Source organism: Delphinus delphis, chromosome 4, assembly GCF_949987515.2.
Source record: "Delphinus delphis chromosome 4, mDelDel1.2, whole genome shotgun sequence".
Lineage (NCBI taxonomy): Eukaryota > Metazoa > Chordata > Mammalia > Artiodactyla > Delphinidae > Delphinus > Delphinus delphis.
In genome coordinates, this window is record NC_082686.1 from 60,021,265 (window position 1) to 60,036,350 (window position 15,086).

Genomic DNA, 15,086 nt, shown 5'->3' on the forward strand with positions numbered 1-15,086 from the left:
TCCTTTTACAATGCCTACATATATCAAATCATCATGTTTTATGTACATTTTAAGTATCTTACAATTTTGTCAATTATACCTCAATAAAACTAAAAAAAATAGAAGATGCAATGACCTAAAAACTCATGAATTTCATTTCAACAAATAGCTAATTTAATTTGAATATGTAACCACTAAACAGCATGTTAATCATGGTAACAGAACACTGGAACATTAAAAAAAAGGAATTCTGCAAAGAGGGTGAGGAAAAGTTCCTCATGAATCCTGCAAGAATCAGGGCTATGCATATCCTTGGATTTATTCAGCATTGTTCACAGAAATGATTACATCTTACCAAGTTACTAGAAAGTAAAACAGTTAGGAGAGCAATCAGTATTTTCCCCTTATTATTACGGGAAACGTAGCAATATAGCCCCTTCATTTAGATCATGGGGTAGAAATTTATATATGAATAATTCTATTCAAATTTAAAGATACTTCATACTCCATTAAAAGTCTAGTGATGGCTGTTACGCAAGTCACAGGAGCAAAAGCAAAGACTTCAGACTGTCTTCACAGTAGTTGTTAGTCTCTGCAGTAAAAATCACTTAATTTAAGCTTCTTTTTCTTTATTTGCCACAATTTCACTTCAAGAAAACGGTTGTGGTGAATTGGCTGATTCTGACAAGCTACTTAATTGCCTGAGTCTTCTCTAAGAAAAAAAAAAAAGAGAGATAGGGCACTGGAACATTTCTAAGGTGGAAGGGAGATTTGCTCTGATCTTCCAATCCACACTACCTTTATCTGTACACATTCCTCAATGAATATGAAATGTCCATATTCTCTAAAGGATTCAACCAAAATTACCTTCATAATCTTTATTAGACAGTTGAGATATTGAATAGACAGAAAAATTATTTTCAAGAATTTTCTTATGACCAATAAGAGGAAGCTGAGAGTTAAATGGGGAGGAAAATGGAAGCTGGCCATTTTCACATCCACTGAAATGTCCCCGTAGCATCGAGGCAGCAGTTGCAACTTGTAGACAGGAATCTAACACAGTAAGCGTCTGGAGAAGCCCTCAGGCTAGGCCAACCCTGTTCACACACACACCTAAGTTATCTTCCTAGAATTACAACTCTATGGCTGGTGTCGTAGCCTCTTAAGGAAGACCATTTTCATGTGGCTTGTGAGGGAAAATGGCCTACTTATTTATTTAAAAAAAATTTTATTGGCATATAGTTGATTTACAATGTTCTGTAGGTTTCTGCTGTACAGCAAAGTAAATCAGTTATACATATATCCACTCTTTTTTAGATTCGTTTCCCATATAGGCCATTACAGAGTATTGAGTAGAGTTCCCTGTGCTATACAGTAGGTCCTTTTTAGTTATCTATTTTATATATAGTAGTGTGTATATGTCAATCCCAATCTCCCAATTTATCCCTCCCCCACCTTACCTGCTGGTAACCATTAAGTTTGTTTTCTACATCTGTAACTCTATTTGTTTTGTAGATAAGTTTATTTGTACCTTTTTTTTAGATTCCACATATAAGTGATATCATATGGTATTTGTCTGTCTCTGTCTGACTTACTTCACTCTGTAGTGACAATCTCTAGGTCCATCCATGTTGCTGCAAATGGCATTATTTCATTCTTTTTTATGGCTGAGTAATATTCCACTGTATATATGTACCACAGCTTCTTTATCCATTCCTCTGTTGATGGACATTTAGATTGCTTCCATGTCTTGGCTATTGTAAATAGTGCTATAATGAACATTGGGGTGCATGTATCTTTTCAAATTATGGTTTTCTCTGCATATTTGCCCAGGAGTGGGATTGCTGGATCATATGGTAGCTCTAGTTTTATTTTTTTTAAGGACCCTCCATACTCTTCTCCATAGTGGCTGTATCAATTTACATTCCCACCAACAGTGCAAGAGGGTTCCCTTTTCTCCACACCCTCTCCAGCATTTATTGTTTGTAGATTTTTTAAAAGTATACTTTTCCATGGAAAAATAGAAAGAAAAACATTTAATAAATCAGATATCTGCTTGAGCCAAAGTTTTGTATTCATATGCAGCAATTTACTTTAAATGTGTATTTCCTCCCTTGATTAAGATTTCCTCAATAGAGTTGGCTGTATTTCATTACTATTACTGTCTTTTCCATTTCTTTGTATAGAAAATGTCCATAACACCTGCATCTAAGGTTTATTGGGAGGATTACATTAAATGGTGCTGTCTGCCTTGAGACGGCACTTATACTGGGGATCTATGCAGCTAGGGTTTCACAGAGCATAATTCACTCAGGCTAAAAAGGGACACAAAATCAGGGTATCTTTCTGATTTAAATTATTCAACAAACGATATGCAACAAATAAGGCTCATTTGAAATATATATATATATCTCCACCACTACTGCTTTGAAAGAAAGACAAGGAATTACAGCAAGAATTAAGAAGAATATAGGGCAGTCGACACCATTCCCACACTCTGCCTTCCATCCATTATAAGCCACCCTTTCATTGTGCTCTGGAATGTATTCCCAGTTACGCACTCCTGTAATTTATAGTCTTTGCCCTCTTGTATCATGAATTTCTCCCTCGCTACTAGATCATTCCCATCAATATGCATATATGTGCTGATACCTCCCATCTTTTAAAAAACAAAATAACACTCAAAAGACCAACTGCCAACAGAAAAAAAAAAATCCTTCTTCTACCACATGTGACCCCTATTATATGGGCTCCCTTCCCAGCAGTCCATTGAAAACACTCTTGTCTATGTCATGAATAATCTCCACGTTGCCAAATCAAAGTTTCACTTGTCTGTCCTCTTTTTAATTGAACCCAGCAGCATTTAGCCCAGTTAAACACCATCACTTCCTTCCAGAAATACTTTTTTCTCTCAGCTTTTTTTTTTTTTTTGCGGTACGCAGGCCTCTTCACTGTTGTGGCCTCTCCCGTTGCAGAGCACAGGCTCCGGACGCGCAGGCCGAGCGGCCATGGCTCACGGGCCTAGCTGCTCTGCGGCATGTGGGATCTTCCCAGACCGGGGCATGAACCCGCGTCCCCTGCATCGGCAGGCGGACTTTCAACCACTGCGCCACCAGGGAAGCCCTCTCTCAGCTTTTCGATAAACAATTCTCCTGGTATGCTTTCTACCTCACTAGTTCCTCATCCTCTGAGTAGTTATTCATATATTCTAGGACTTAGTCCTGGATCCTCATATTTCTTCTCTATCCAGACAGTCTCCCAAGTTGACTTCATTCACTTCCAGAGCATTAAAAACACTGACATGTTTTTGACTCCCAGGTTCCTTACTACAATCTTGATGTCTGGGCTTATATATTCAACTGCCTATTTGACATGTTCATTTGGATGTCTAATAGGTATCTCACATTTAACCTGCCCTTGTGGACCTTATAGAGGCCTCCTTAGCATCTAGCAGCTCAAATATCACTTCTTCAGAGAGGCTTTCCCCATTATACCTCTCCCTCTACTTCTTAGTTATTATCTTATTTATTGCCTGTTTTCCCCACTAGCATATAAGCTTTATGAGGGCAGGGCTATTGTCTGTCTTCTCCACTTCTCTAATATCTAGAACAATGCCTAGCACATAGTAGATGCTCTACATATATGTTAAATGAACAAATATGCTTGCTAAGCAATTATGAAAGACTTCAAATCTTGCCTGGTCTTCTCTGATAAATTTATCTTTCCACCATAAACTTCATCAACTGTCTATTAATACAAAGCATATTTACACAGCCATAAAAGTTACTGCCTGGTAAGTATTTCTAGAATACTTTTAATAAAAATAAAGCAATGGGATGTTAAAAGGAATTTAGATTATCTTCAAAAGATCATTGTGTGAGACCTGTGACTGGCCATCTTACTGCTGCACCTGACATGCTATCCTGTCAGGGTCACAGGGACATTAAGCCACCACTTGGAGCATCACTGACCATGCTGCCATAGGTGGTACTTCTGCCATTGCTTAAGTGGCCCCTCTCTGAAGAACGCAGTACTTGTAGATACAGGCAAATTGCAGGTAACAAGAATCTCTCACAGAGGGCAGCCATGTCTAGACCTTGAACCCCTTCTTTTTTGTTTTGTTTTGTTTTTGGGGGTTTTATTTTTTGGCCATACCACGCGGCTTGTGGGATCTTAGTTACTCGACCAGGGATTGAACCAACGCCCTCAGCAATGAAAGCATGGAGTCTTAACCACTGGACCTCTAGTGAATTCCCACCTCTTTTTTTTATAATATGGAGGACAAATTTGTCATGGGCTTATCCCTGAGGAATTCTTCCAGTTCTGTATCCTAAAACTGTTATCACAGAACTGATCTTGTGTTTTCTACCCAAAGAAATATATGTGATTGCTAGAGACCTTTATCAACAGTAGGGTTGCTCATCTATGTAATTAGAAAGAAGTATGGTACCTCTGTCGGACAATTTGCTGATAAACTTAATGAGCAAAAACAGCCCAACTAGAAGACAGGAAGCAGGCTTCCATCAAACACATCCAGGATGCAAATGATTTGGACAAGCCACAGCAGGCACTGGTTGAGAAGTGTCATTAACTTTTTTGATGTTCAGGGGAATAACACTGCTATGGCCTGGGAGGTTGCTTACTGGTAACGGCTATATAAAGTATATAGGAGGTCAAGAATCACCTGTGCAGAAAATGATGCATCAAAAGGAATACAACCACATGATAAACTGGGTAGAAAAACACATTGTGCAGAGCATCTTTGCTCAGAAGCAAAAGGAGACAATTGCCAAGTGCATTTTATAACTAAAGCTGCTCCCAAAGAAAGCTCAAACAAGTCAGTCTATAAATGCATCCATCTCAATTGAGACAGCTACAAACAGCTGATTTACTAAATGGAAACTAGTCTATGTGACAAAATCTTTTTGTCTGTTGTTGTAGACTGAACTTACATTTTACCTTTCATAAAAAAGAAAAGATTTGGGCTTGGATAGTGAGAGAAACAGAACAACCTATTGGCCAGTAATGTATTTCTCATCCTTCTTGCTCTGTATAAGCAGTTCGCTTCCAGCAAGAAACAAGCTGGACAGATAGATAACAAATTAATGACTTTTTATGAACCAATCAGAGAACTGAAGCCATCCCCAAATCTGGAGACAGGCACCTTCAGTGAGACACAACACCCAAGCATTTGCTTCTCTGAGGCAGAAGCTACCCTACACCATGAGCCAGTAAGATCATTAAGCTAGAAATCTGCTAATTGCTGAAGGCCAAGGGTGGGCCGGCATGAGAAGGGTGAAGCTCCTGGGGGGTCACAGTCATAGGGAGGTTCCTACCTTTTTGCTCAAGGAACTCCACCAGGCTCTCACAGAGAGGATCAGGGAAAATCTGGATAAAGTCCCCACCGTGGTTCTAGCTGGGGGAGAGGAACAGCAACCACTGCAAAATCTGCCCCTACTCTTCTCCGCGGCTTCATCTGCAAGCAGTGCCACCTGAAGGCACTAGTGTAATGCCACTGCAGCTGGGGGAGGGGAACTCTGCCCAGACCAGCCTCCCTATCTCATTCAAGTGAGGAAGGAACCTCACAGAGGGAAGGGCTTTAAGGTCACAGACCAAGACCAAGACCAAGTGGATACTGAAAGAAGGGAACACAGGGGCAGGGAAAAGCTCTGCCCCTAGAGTAGGAGCAGAAATTCTTCCGAATGGCCAATACTGTGCACTCCCAAGAGAACGTTAGAGAATGCTCCCCTCATCCACACACCAGCACGCTAGCAAACCTCTAGTAATAACAGAGGAGTACAGCTGGAGGATTGCAAGAGACAGATTTTCTCAGGGAACAGCACAAAGGGAAGACCTAAAGCCAGAAGAGAGGACAAAAAAAAAGTCACTAGTGAACACTGAAGTCTATGGTGCCCATAGCAACAATAAACCTCAACAATGGTAACCATAGCAACAACAAACTTCAAACATAGCCCAACGCCTGGCTACATTAACACAAATCTCCACACTAAAGGCCCATTTATCTCAGTTTCTATTGCCCTGTACATGTCTGGCTTTCAACAACAAAAAAATCAGACATATTAAAAGACAAGAAATAAACAAAGTCTGAAAAGATAAAGCCATCATTAGAACAACACTCAAATATGAAAGATGTTGGAACTATCAGAGAGGAAATTTTAAATAACTTATGATAATATTAAAAGCTCTAATGGAAAAGGCAGTCATCATTCAAGATTAGATAAGTAATCTTAGCAGAGATATGGAAACTATAATAAGGAGTCAAATGAAAATGCTAGAAATCAAAGACACAGTAATAGAAATGAAGAGGGCCTTCAATAGGCTCATCACTAGACTTGATACAGCCGAGGAAAGTATCAGGTTACTTGAAGTTCGGGCAATAGAAATTATATAAACTGAAAAGCAAAGAGAAAAAAAAGTGAAAAAAAACAACAGAGCACTGAAGAGCTGTGGGACAATATCAAACAATGCAATACAAGCGTAACTGGAATCTCAGAAGGAGAAGAAAAAATGGGGCAGGTAAAATATTTGAAGAAATAATGGGTAAAACATATCCTAAAATTACAGACAGACACAAAACCACATACCTAAGAAACTTAGAGGCGACCAAGCAAGGAAAACAAACAAACAAACAAACTTACTATACCTAGACATATCATATTCAAATTGCCAAAACCCAAAGACAGAAAAAATCTTGAAGGCAGCTGGAGGAAACCCATCGTACCTACTCTTATGGATTTAATGTTTTTGTTCCCCTCCAGATTCATATGTTGAAGTCCTAAACCCACACCACCCACCACCCCAGTGTGGCTGTATTTGGACATGGGGCCGCTAAAGAAGTAATTAAGGTAAAATGAGGTTCTAAGGGTGGTATTAGTGTCCTCATAAACAGAGACACCAGAGAGCTCACACACTGTCTCTCTCCGTCTCTGTGTACATGCACCGAGGAAAGGACGTGCGATGACACACTGATAAGGTGGCCTTAACCATGCTGTCACCCTGATCTTGGACATACAGCCTCCTGGATTGTTAGAATGTTAATTTCTGTTGTTTAAGCCACCTGCCCTGTGGTATTTTGTTATGGCAGCCTGAGCAGACTACGATATCTACAAAGGAACAAATATAAGAATTAAAGCAAACTTCTTGCCAGAAACCAGACAAGCAAGAAGACAACAGAATGACATTTTTAAAGTGTTGAAAAAAAAAAACTGTAAAACCAGAATTCTATCAATATACCCTGTGAAAATACCCTTCAAAAAGGAAGGAAAAATAAAGAATTCTCAAACAAGTAAAAACTAAGGGAATTCATTACCAGTAGACCAACACTGTAAGAAATGTCAAAGGACATTCTTCAGGCAGAAGGAATATAACAGACCTAAAAACTTGGACTTACACAAAGGAATAAAGAGCACCAGAAACGGAAGAAATGAATGTAAAATATAATTTTCAGCTTATTTTTAAATACACTGAAATATAACTATAAAGCAATAGCAGTGACAAGGTGATGGGTATTTATAATATAAATAAAAGTAAAATATATGACATATATGACAATAATGGTGAGAGACTCAATCTTCCCCCTGAGATCCAGACTAAGGCAAGGATATCTTCTCTCAGTACTATTCAACCTTGCACTGGAAGTGCTAGCTAGTGCAATAAGGTAAGAAAAAGAAAGAAAAGGCATACAGATTGGAAAGGAAGAAATAAACTGCCTTTATTGGCAGACAATATGGTGGACTATGTAGAAAATCCCCCCCAAAAAATCTACCAAAAAACTTCCTAAAATGAATAAGCGAGTTTAGCAAGGTTGCAAGATACAAGGTCAACATACAAAAATGAACTGTGTTCCTACCTACTAGCAATGAATAAATGGAATCTGAAATTTTAAAAAGATGTCATTTGCAATAGCACCACAGAAATAAGTACTTAGGTATAAATCTAACAAAAAATATATAAGATATGTGGAAAGCTATAAAATACTCATAAACAAATCAAAGATCTAAATAAATGGAGAGCTATATCATGTTCACAGATTAAAGACCCAATGTTGTTAAAATGTCAACTCTCCTGATTTGATCTACATTCAATATGATCCCAGTCAATCTCAATATGGTCCCAAATGTAGCAAGTTTTTTTATACAAATTGACAAGATTGCCAATTTATATAGAAAGAACAAGAAACTAGAATGGCCAAAACATTCTGAAAAAGAAGAATAAAGTGGAAAAAGTCCCATTGTGAGACTGAAAGATTTACTATAAAGCTACAGCAATCAAAGATAATGTGGTACTGGCAAAGGACTACACATAAAGATGAACAGAACAGAATAGAGCCCAGAAATAGTCCCACACAAATGCAGTCAACTGATTTCTGACAAAAGTATAAATGTAATTCAATGGAGAAAAGAGGGCCTTCTCAACAAATGATACTGGAACAAATGGATGTCTATATGCAAAACAAATGGATGTCTATATACTTTACACCTTATGCAAAAATTATCTCCAAATGGACAACAGATCTAAATGTAAAACATAAAACTATAAAACTTCTTGAAGAAAATATAAGAGAAAATCCGAGTGACCTTGGATTTGGAGATTAGTTTTTGCATACAATACTAAAAGCACATCCAGTGAAAGAAAAAAAAATCAATAAATTGGACTTTATCAAAATTAAAACTTTTCCTCTGTGAAGGTCGCTTTTAAGTGAATTAAAATACAAGCCACAGACTGGGAGAAAATATTTGCAGTCACGTATCTAGTAGAGGACTTGGTCCAGAATATATAAAGAACTCTTAAAACCCAGTAAGAAATAATAAGATAATAAGCAATAAGAAATAACAACTCAATAAGAAAATAACTCAATTGAAAAATGGGTCAAAAAGATCTGAACAGACACTTCACCATATAAGACATGTAGAAGGCAAGTAAACAAATAAGATGCTCAATATTATTTGTTGTTTGGAAAATGCAAATAAACACCACAATGAGATACCACTCATGACACACCTATTAGAATGCTTAAAATGCAAAAAACAAGCAAACAAACCAACAAACAAAAGGACAATAACAATTGCTGACAAGGATGTGGAACAAGAGGAACTTTCTGGTGGGTATGCAAAACAATGCAGCGACTTTGGAAGAGAATTTGGCAGTTATCTAAAAAGTTAAACATAGACTTAGCATACTATCCAGGAACCACACTTTTAGGTATTTACCTAAGTGAATTTAAAACTTATGTCTAAACAAAAACCTACATGTGAATGTCTGTAGCAGCTTTATTCATAATCGCTAAAAACTGGAAGCAATATTAACAGAAGAATAAAGAAACAAATTATTTCAGAATAAAAAGGCTATTTTTAAAAAATGGCCTTCAGCATATAAATAAAAAGGTTTTGAAGAATTCTGAATAACAAGTGAAAATACTCATGGAAAAGTCCTAAATGAAAAAAGCAGCTTAAAAACTATATACACCTACACACACAAATTATCAACTTAACTATTAAAAGAGAGAGATGCATTGAGATAAAAGAACAGAAGTAAGTATTCTAAGATATTAAGAGTAGTTACCTCATAGATTATTTTCCCCCATCTTTTTTGTATTTCTCCGGTGTTCTACAATGAACAGATACGAGAGGAGAAATGTTCCGTACTGTGTATTTTTTAAATGGTCTCACTTCTTTACAGTAGCATGCCCCCAGTTCTTCATGAGATGTTGCTGGCTGCTCTATAAAAAGGGTTCTTTGGTCAGCCATATGTGACTGCTTGGCACACTGTCCCTCTTCTGGAGACTCATAATACCTGGTAGGATGTTAAAGGTTCTGAGAAGGCAGCTAATAATGAAACTTGTTTAACTTGATTTTTTTAACCAGCATTTACCAAATTTTTTTGACCACAGAATTTGTATTTTCTCAAAACTACTTAATATCTCAGGAACTACTAGGATTACACAGAACACATGTTGGGGAAATGTTCGCTTAGAACCCCTCTGGTAGTTTTTTTTTTTTTTTTAATAGTAATCTTTTATTTATTTATTTATCTTTATATTTATTTTTGGCTGTGTTGGGTCTTTGTTTCTGTGCGAGGGCTTTCTCTAGTTGCGGCAAGCGGGGGCCACTCTTCATTGTGGTGAGCGGGCCTCTTCACTATCGCGGCCTCTCTTGTTGCGGAGCACAGGCTCCAGACGTGCAGGCTCAGTAGTTGTGGCTCATGGGCCTAGTTGCTCCGCAGCATGTGGGATCTTCCCAGACCAGGGCTCGAACCCATGTCCCCTGCATTAGCAGGCAGATTCTCAACCACTGTGCCACCAGGGAAGCCCCACTCAGGTAGTTTTTAAGGGAAGTAACTGAGCTGTTTCTGGAGATTTCTTTGGCTGATTTAGCAAAGGATGAATTATATATGCCTTTTGCTCCATGGACAAGATGACCCAGTATGTGGATACCAGTCAGCCTCTTCCCCCAGCCACTGCTGTCATTGCCCAATGGGCTCATGAACAAAGTGGCCATGATGGCAGGGATGGAGGATATACATGGGCTCAGAAACATGGATTTCCCTTCACCAAGGCCAACTGGCTATGGCCATGCTGAGTGCCCAATTTACCAGCAGCAGGAGAAACTAACACAGAGTCTTCAATACGGCCCCATTCTCCAGGTTGATCAGACAGCTGTCAGGTGGCTGATTATATTGGACTGTTTCCATCATGTTAAGGGCAATGTTCTATTCTTACTGGAATAGACACTTACTCTGGATATGGACATGCCTTTCCTCCCCGTAATATTTCTACCAAAACTACCATCCATGGACTTACAGACCATCCCTGGATTTACGGAATGCCTTATTCACAATCATGATTTCCACACAGCATGGCTTCTGATCATGGAACTCACTTTACAGCAAAAGTACAGCAAAGGGCCCATATGCAAGGAATTTACTGGTCTTATCATGTATCCCACCATCCTGAAGCAGCTGGCTTGCCAGAATGGTGGAATGGCCTTATGAAGACTCAGCTGCAACACCAGCTAGGTGGCAGTACCTTGTAGGTCTGGGATGAGGTTCTCTGGAAGTCTGTATATGCTCTGAACCAGCAGCTAGTACATGGTACTGTTTCTCCCATAGCCAGTATTCATGGGGTCCAGGAAGCAAGGGGTGGAAGTGGGAGTGGCACCACTGTAACTAGCAAAATTTTTGCTTCTTTTCCCACAAATTTATGTTCTGTTGGCCTAGAGGTCTTGGTTCCAAATGGGGAAATGCTTCCACAAGGAGACATAAAATGATTCCACTGAACTGGAAAGAATGCCACCTAATCATTGTGGGCGCCTCATGCCTCTGAATCAACAGGTAAAAAAGGAAATGCTGGCTGGGGTGACTGACCCCGGCTACTAGGGGCAATAGGACTACTACTCCACAATGGAGGTGAGGAAGAGTATGCCTGGACTATAGGAGACCCCTTAGGGTATCTCTTAGTATTACCATGCCCTGTGATTAAGGTGAAAGGAAAACTACAACCTAATCCATTCTGGACTACTAACGGGCCAGACCTTTCAGGAGTGAAGGTTCAGGTCATCCCATGATTAGCAGCGATGCTTGCTGAAGACAAAGGATAGAGTGGGTAGTGGAAGAAGGTAACTATAAGTACCAGCTACATCGACTTGACCGGTTACAGAAATGAAGACTGTAATGGTCATGAGTATTCCCTTCTTATTTTGCTATGAATACGTTTGTGTGTATATGTGTCTTGTTTTCTTTTCACTCTTATTCCCTAATCATGTAACCATAAGATGTATTGACTTTGTGTCATGGTTAGCAAGGAGAAGAATAAACATCATTCAAGGACTTTACCTCCTCTTCTGGGGAAGAAGTGTTCATTTTCAGTTGTATGCAGGATAGTTGTATCACGTTAGGCAGAATTATGATCTTGTTATTTATTTGGAGACTAGGTATGGTTTAGGGAGATGTATATGGGTGCCAAGTTGATAAGGCATGGACTTATGATTTTAATTTTATGTGTCAACTTGACTGTTCCACAGGGTTCCCAGATTAAACATTTCTGGGTGTGCCTGTGAGGCTGTTTCCAGGCGAGATTAGCCTTTGAATCTGTTGACTCAGTAAAGCAGGCTGCCCTCCCAAATGTGGGTGGGCATTATCAAGTCCTTTGAGGGCCTGAAGAGGACAAAAAGGCAGAAGAGGGAGGGATTTGCCTGTTTTTTTGCTTCTTGCCTGCCTGTTGAGCTGGGATATTGGTCTTCTCCTGCCCTTGAACTGAGATTTATACCACTGGCTCCTCTGGTTTCAGGCCTTTGGACTTGGACTGGAATTACTGGAATTACCAGCTTTCCTAGGTCTTCAGCTTGCAGACAGCAGCTCCTGGGACTTCTCACCTCCATAATCCTGTGAGCCAGTTCCTCATAATAAATCTCTTCCTATACATATATCTTATTGGTTGTGTTTCACTGGAGAACCCTGGCTAATACAGTTTCCAATTCAAATCCCTCCTCTATGAAAATACTTCTGATTTCTCCAAAATCTTCATGGATCTGGCCCTGTTCATATAACTCTCTTGATCTCTTTTGGCCTGTGAGGCACAGGACAGCATATGCTTGTACTATATTCTCTCTGACAGGTGTGTATTTTTAGGCCTTATCTTTCCAACTAGAATATAATAACCTTGAAAGTAACAGCTTTATCTCTTACTTCTTCTGTATTTTCTTCCATTTGTTCATTTGTTTGTCCATTCATTTTTCATCCATTCAGTAGATTTTCTGAGTTTCTACCACTAGCCAGTTCAATAGTGAGTAACATCTGAGCGCTCCCTTTATTCTTAGGGAGATTACGGTTTAGTTGGGGATACAGAAATGAATAAGATAATCAAGAAACAGATACATAATTATAAGCCCTGGCAGTACTTTAAAGAAGATATACTCAGAGTCCATAAAGGGGGACCTAAGCTAACTCTGGGTAGACAGGAGGGTGGGACAAGGCAGGAAAGGCTAACCATGTTGAGCTAAGATCTGAGGAATGAATAGGTTTTCATTAAATAAGGTAGAGAAAGGGTGGAGGCGAGAGAAGAGTGTTCTAGACCGAAGTTCTCCGGAGGGAAGGTGCACAGGACCACAGGATGGCACACAACAGGCTTCAAAGGACAGGTGGCTGACCAAATAGAAACTACTAACCATTTTCTTCAGTCTCTTCTCTTCTCGTTTTTTCTCAAGCTGAGCCTCCTTTTCTTCTGCCTCCCTCTTCCGATGCTCCTCCTCTTGGGCCTTTAACTGGGCCTGATCAAGATTGGAATTTGTAAAAATCAGAACCCTCAATTTGTGTGGAAATAAGATCTTTTATGTTGAGGAAAGTCAAGTATCTACCACAGTGCTCGCCCAGTCTCTGGAAGAAGCCTGCGCTTTGTGTTAAAAGTAGAAAGCCTGACCAGCAGGTGGTCAGTAGTGTAACCTAAATGTTTCTCCAAAAGAATTCTCTTCTACTTGGGAAGATGAGACTAAGCATGAATAAGACCATTAACTTTTCATTACAAAATGATTACTTTTTAGTTCTTATTTTCATTTATGAAATACTAAGTCCAAACTATATATAGCTTAAGAAAATTTTTTCTTCCATTTCACCAAAAAACCCCAAAGCTGTTAGAACTATTTATTTTTTCTTAGTAGGTACAAAATTTACTTCTGGCAGTCCAGGTCAAAACTTTGGAAGATAAGAATTACCTTTGTAAACTTATCAGGTTGGACATTTACCTGTAACACATTAGTCTTGGTTATGTGTAAACCTCCTAAGTTGCCAGCTCCCAACAACTTTCATAGTATTTCCTTCCTGCTATACTAATGATGCTGATGTTTTTTCCCTTCATTTTCCTAAAATTATCACAGAGCTCAGGCCGGGAGGCAAAAAGCCATATCCAAAGTTGGTGTTACACTATTGCCTTAACGGTCTTAAACAAGCTAGGTTTCATCTTTTAATAAAGACCTATACAAATCCTTTTTCTTGCCTCACTTTGCATTCTTGATTTATTACCAATTTCTCCTCTTCTTTTTTTTTCTTCCTCTCTGCCAAGATCCGCCTACGTTCAGCTCGCTGAACTGCTCTCTCTTCCATGGCTAGAAAATAGTAATGCAGATCCAATATAAAAAATATAAGGAATGCTGCAAAAGAAATGTCTCCATTTTATAGTAAAATTTAGTGTTATTGTTAAAAGTTTTCTTTTAAGTTGAATGTTCACAATCTCAGAAATATATGTGTGTGCATAACATTTATACAAAAATATAATTACAGGGCTTCCCTGGTGGTGCAGTGATTAAGAGTCCGCCTGCTAATGCAGGGGGCACGTACAGGTTCGAGCCCTGCTCCACATGCCGTGGAGCAACTAGGCCCGTGTGCCACAACTACTGAGCCTGCACTCTAGAGCCCACAAGCAACAACTACTGAGCCCGCGTGCCACAACTACCGAAGCCCATGCACCTGGAGCCCGTGCCCTGCAACAAGAGAAGCCACCGCAATGAGAAGCCTGCGCACCACGACGAAGAGTAGCCCCCGCTCGCAGCAACTAGAGAAAGCCGTGCACAGCAACAAAGAACCAAAGCAGCCAAAATAAATAAACAAACAAATAAATACAATTAAAAAATATATATATAATTACAAAAACTGTAGGTATACACACACACACACACACACACACGCCCTACAAGTTAAAGCCCTACAATCCCATCCTCAGCAATGATGAACAATTTGCAGATTAATTATGTTTTTGTTCACATTTCTATTAGAATAACTGTTCACTGGTTTAAACAAGATAATCTGTCTTGATGATACTTTTAGTACGTGAAACCCAGAAACCAGAATTTTAATCTGATAATTCTTTTAATGAATGTAGAAAACTTTAATTACATCTAACAAATACTCTGAGAATAGAATCACTCCTCAGATCCCACTGAGTTTGCTACTTTTTCCTAAGTCACTATACATATGTCTGTATATGTAACAACAATGACAACAAACAAACTGAAGTTTGGGGTCATAATGATTACATTTTTAAACTAGCTTTAAGGCCTGGATATCCAGATGGACAGGAAATGGAATCGTACTAGGCATCT

At 39.1% G+C, this 15,086-nt stretch overlaps 1 protein-coding gene and 1 pseudogene across 1 annotated transcript in view; one reads left to right on the forward strand and one right to left on the reverse strand.

The window, feature by feature from the left end:
- Positions 1-15,086, reverse strand: part of CCDC191 (coiled-coil domain containing 191) — a 102,821-nt gene that overhangs the window by 24,116 nt on the left and 63,619 nt on the right. The window contains exons 12-13 of the mRNA XM_060010659.1: positions 14,011-14,093; positions 13,161-13,262 (exon numbers count right to left, since the gene is read on the reverse strand). Of these exons, the coding sequence (XP_059866642.1) occupies positions 13,161-13,262; positions 14,011-14,093 (185 nt within the window). The remainder of the gene's footprint in view (positions 1-13,160; positions 13,263-14,010; positions 14,094-15,086) is intronic.
- LOC132423887 (ATP synthase F(0) complex subunit B1, mitochondrial pseudogene) lies at positions 4,253-4,926 on the forward strand (annotated as a pseudogene).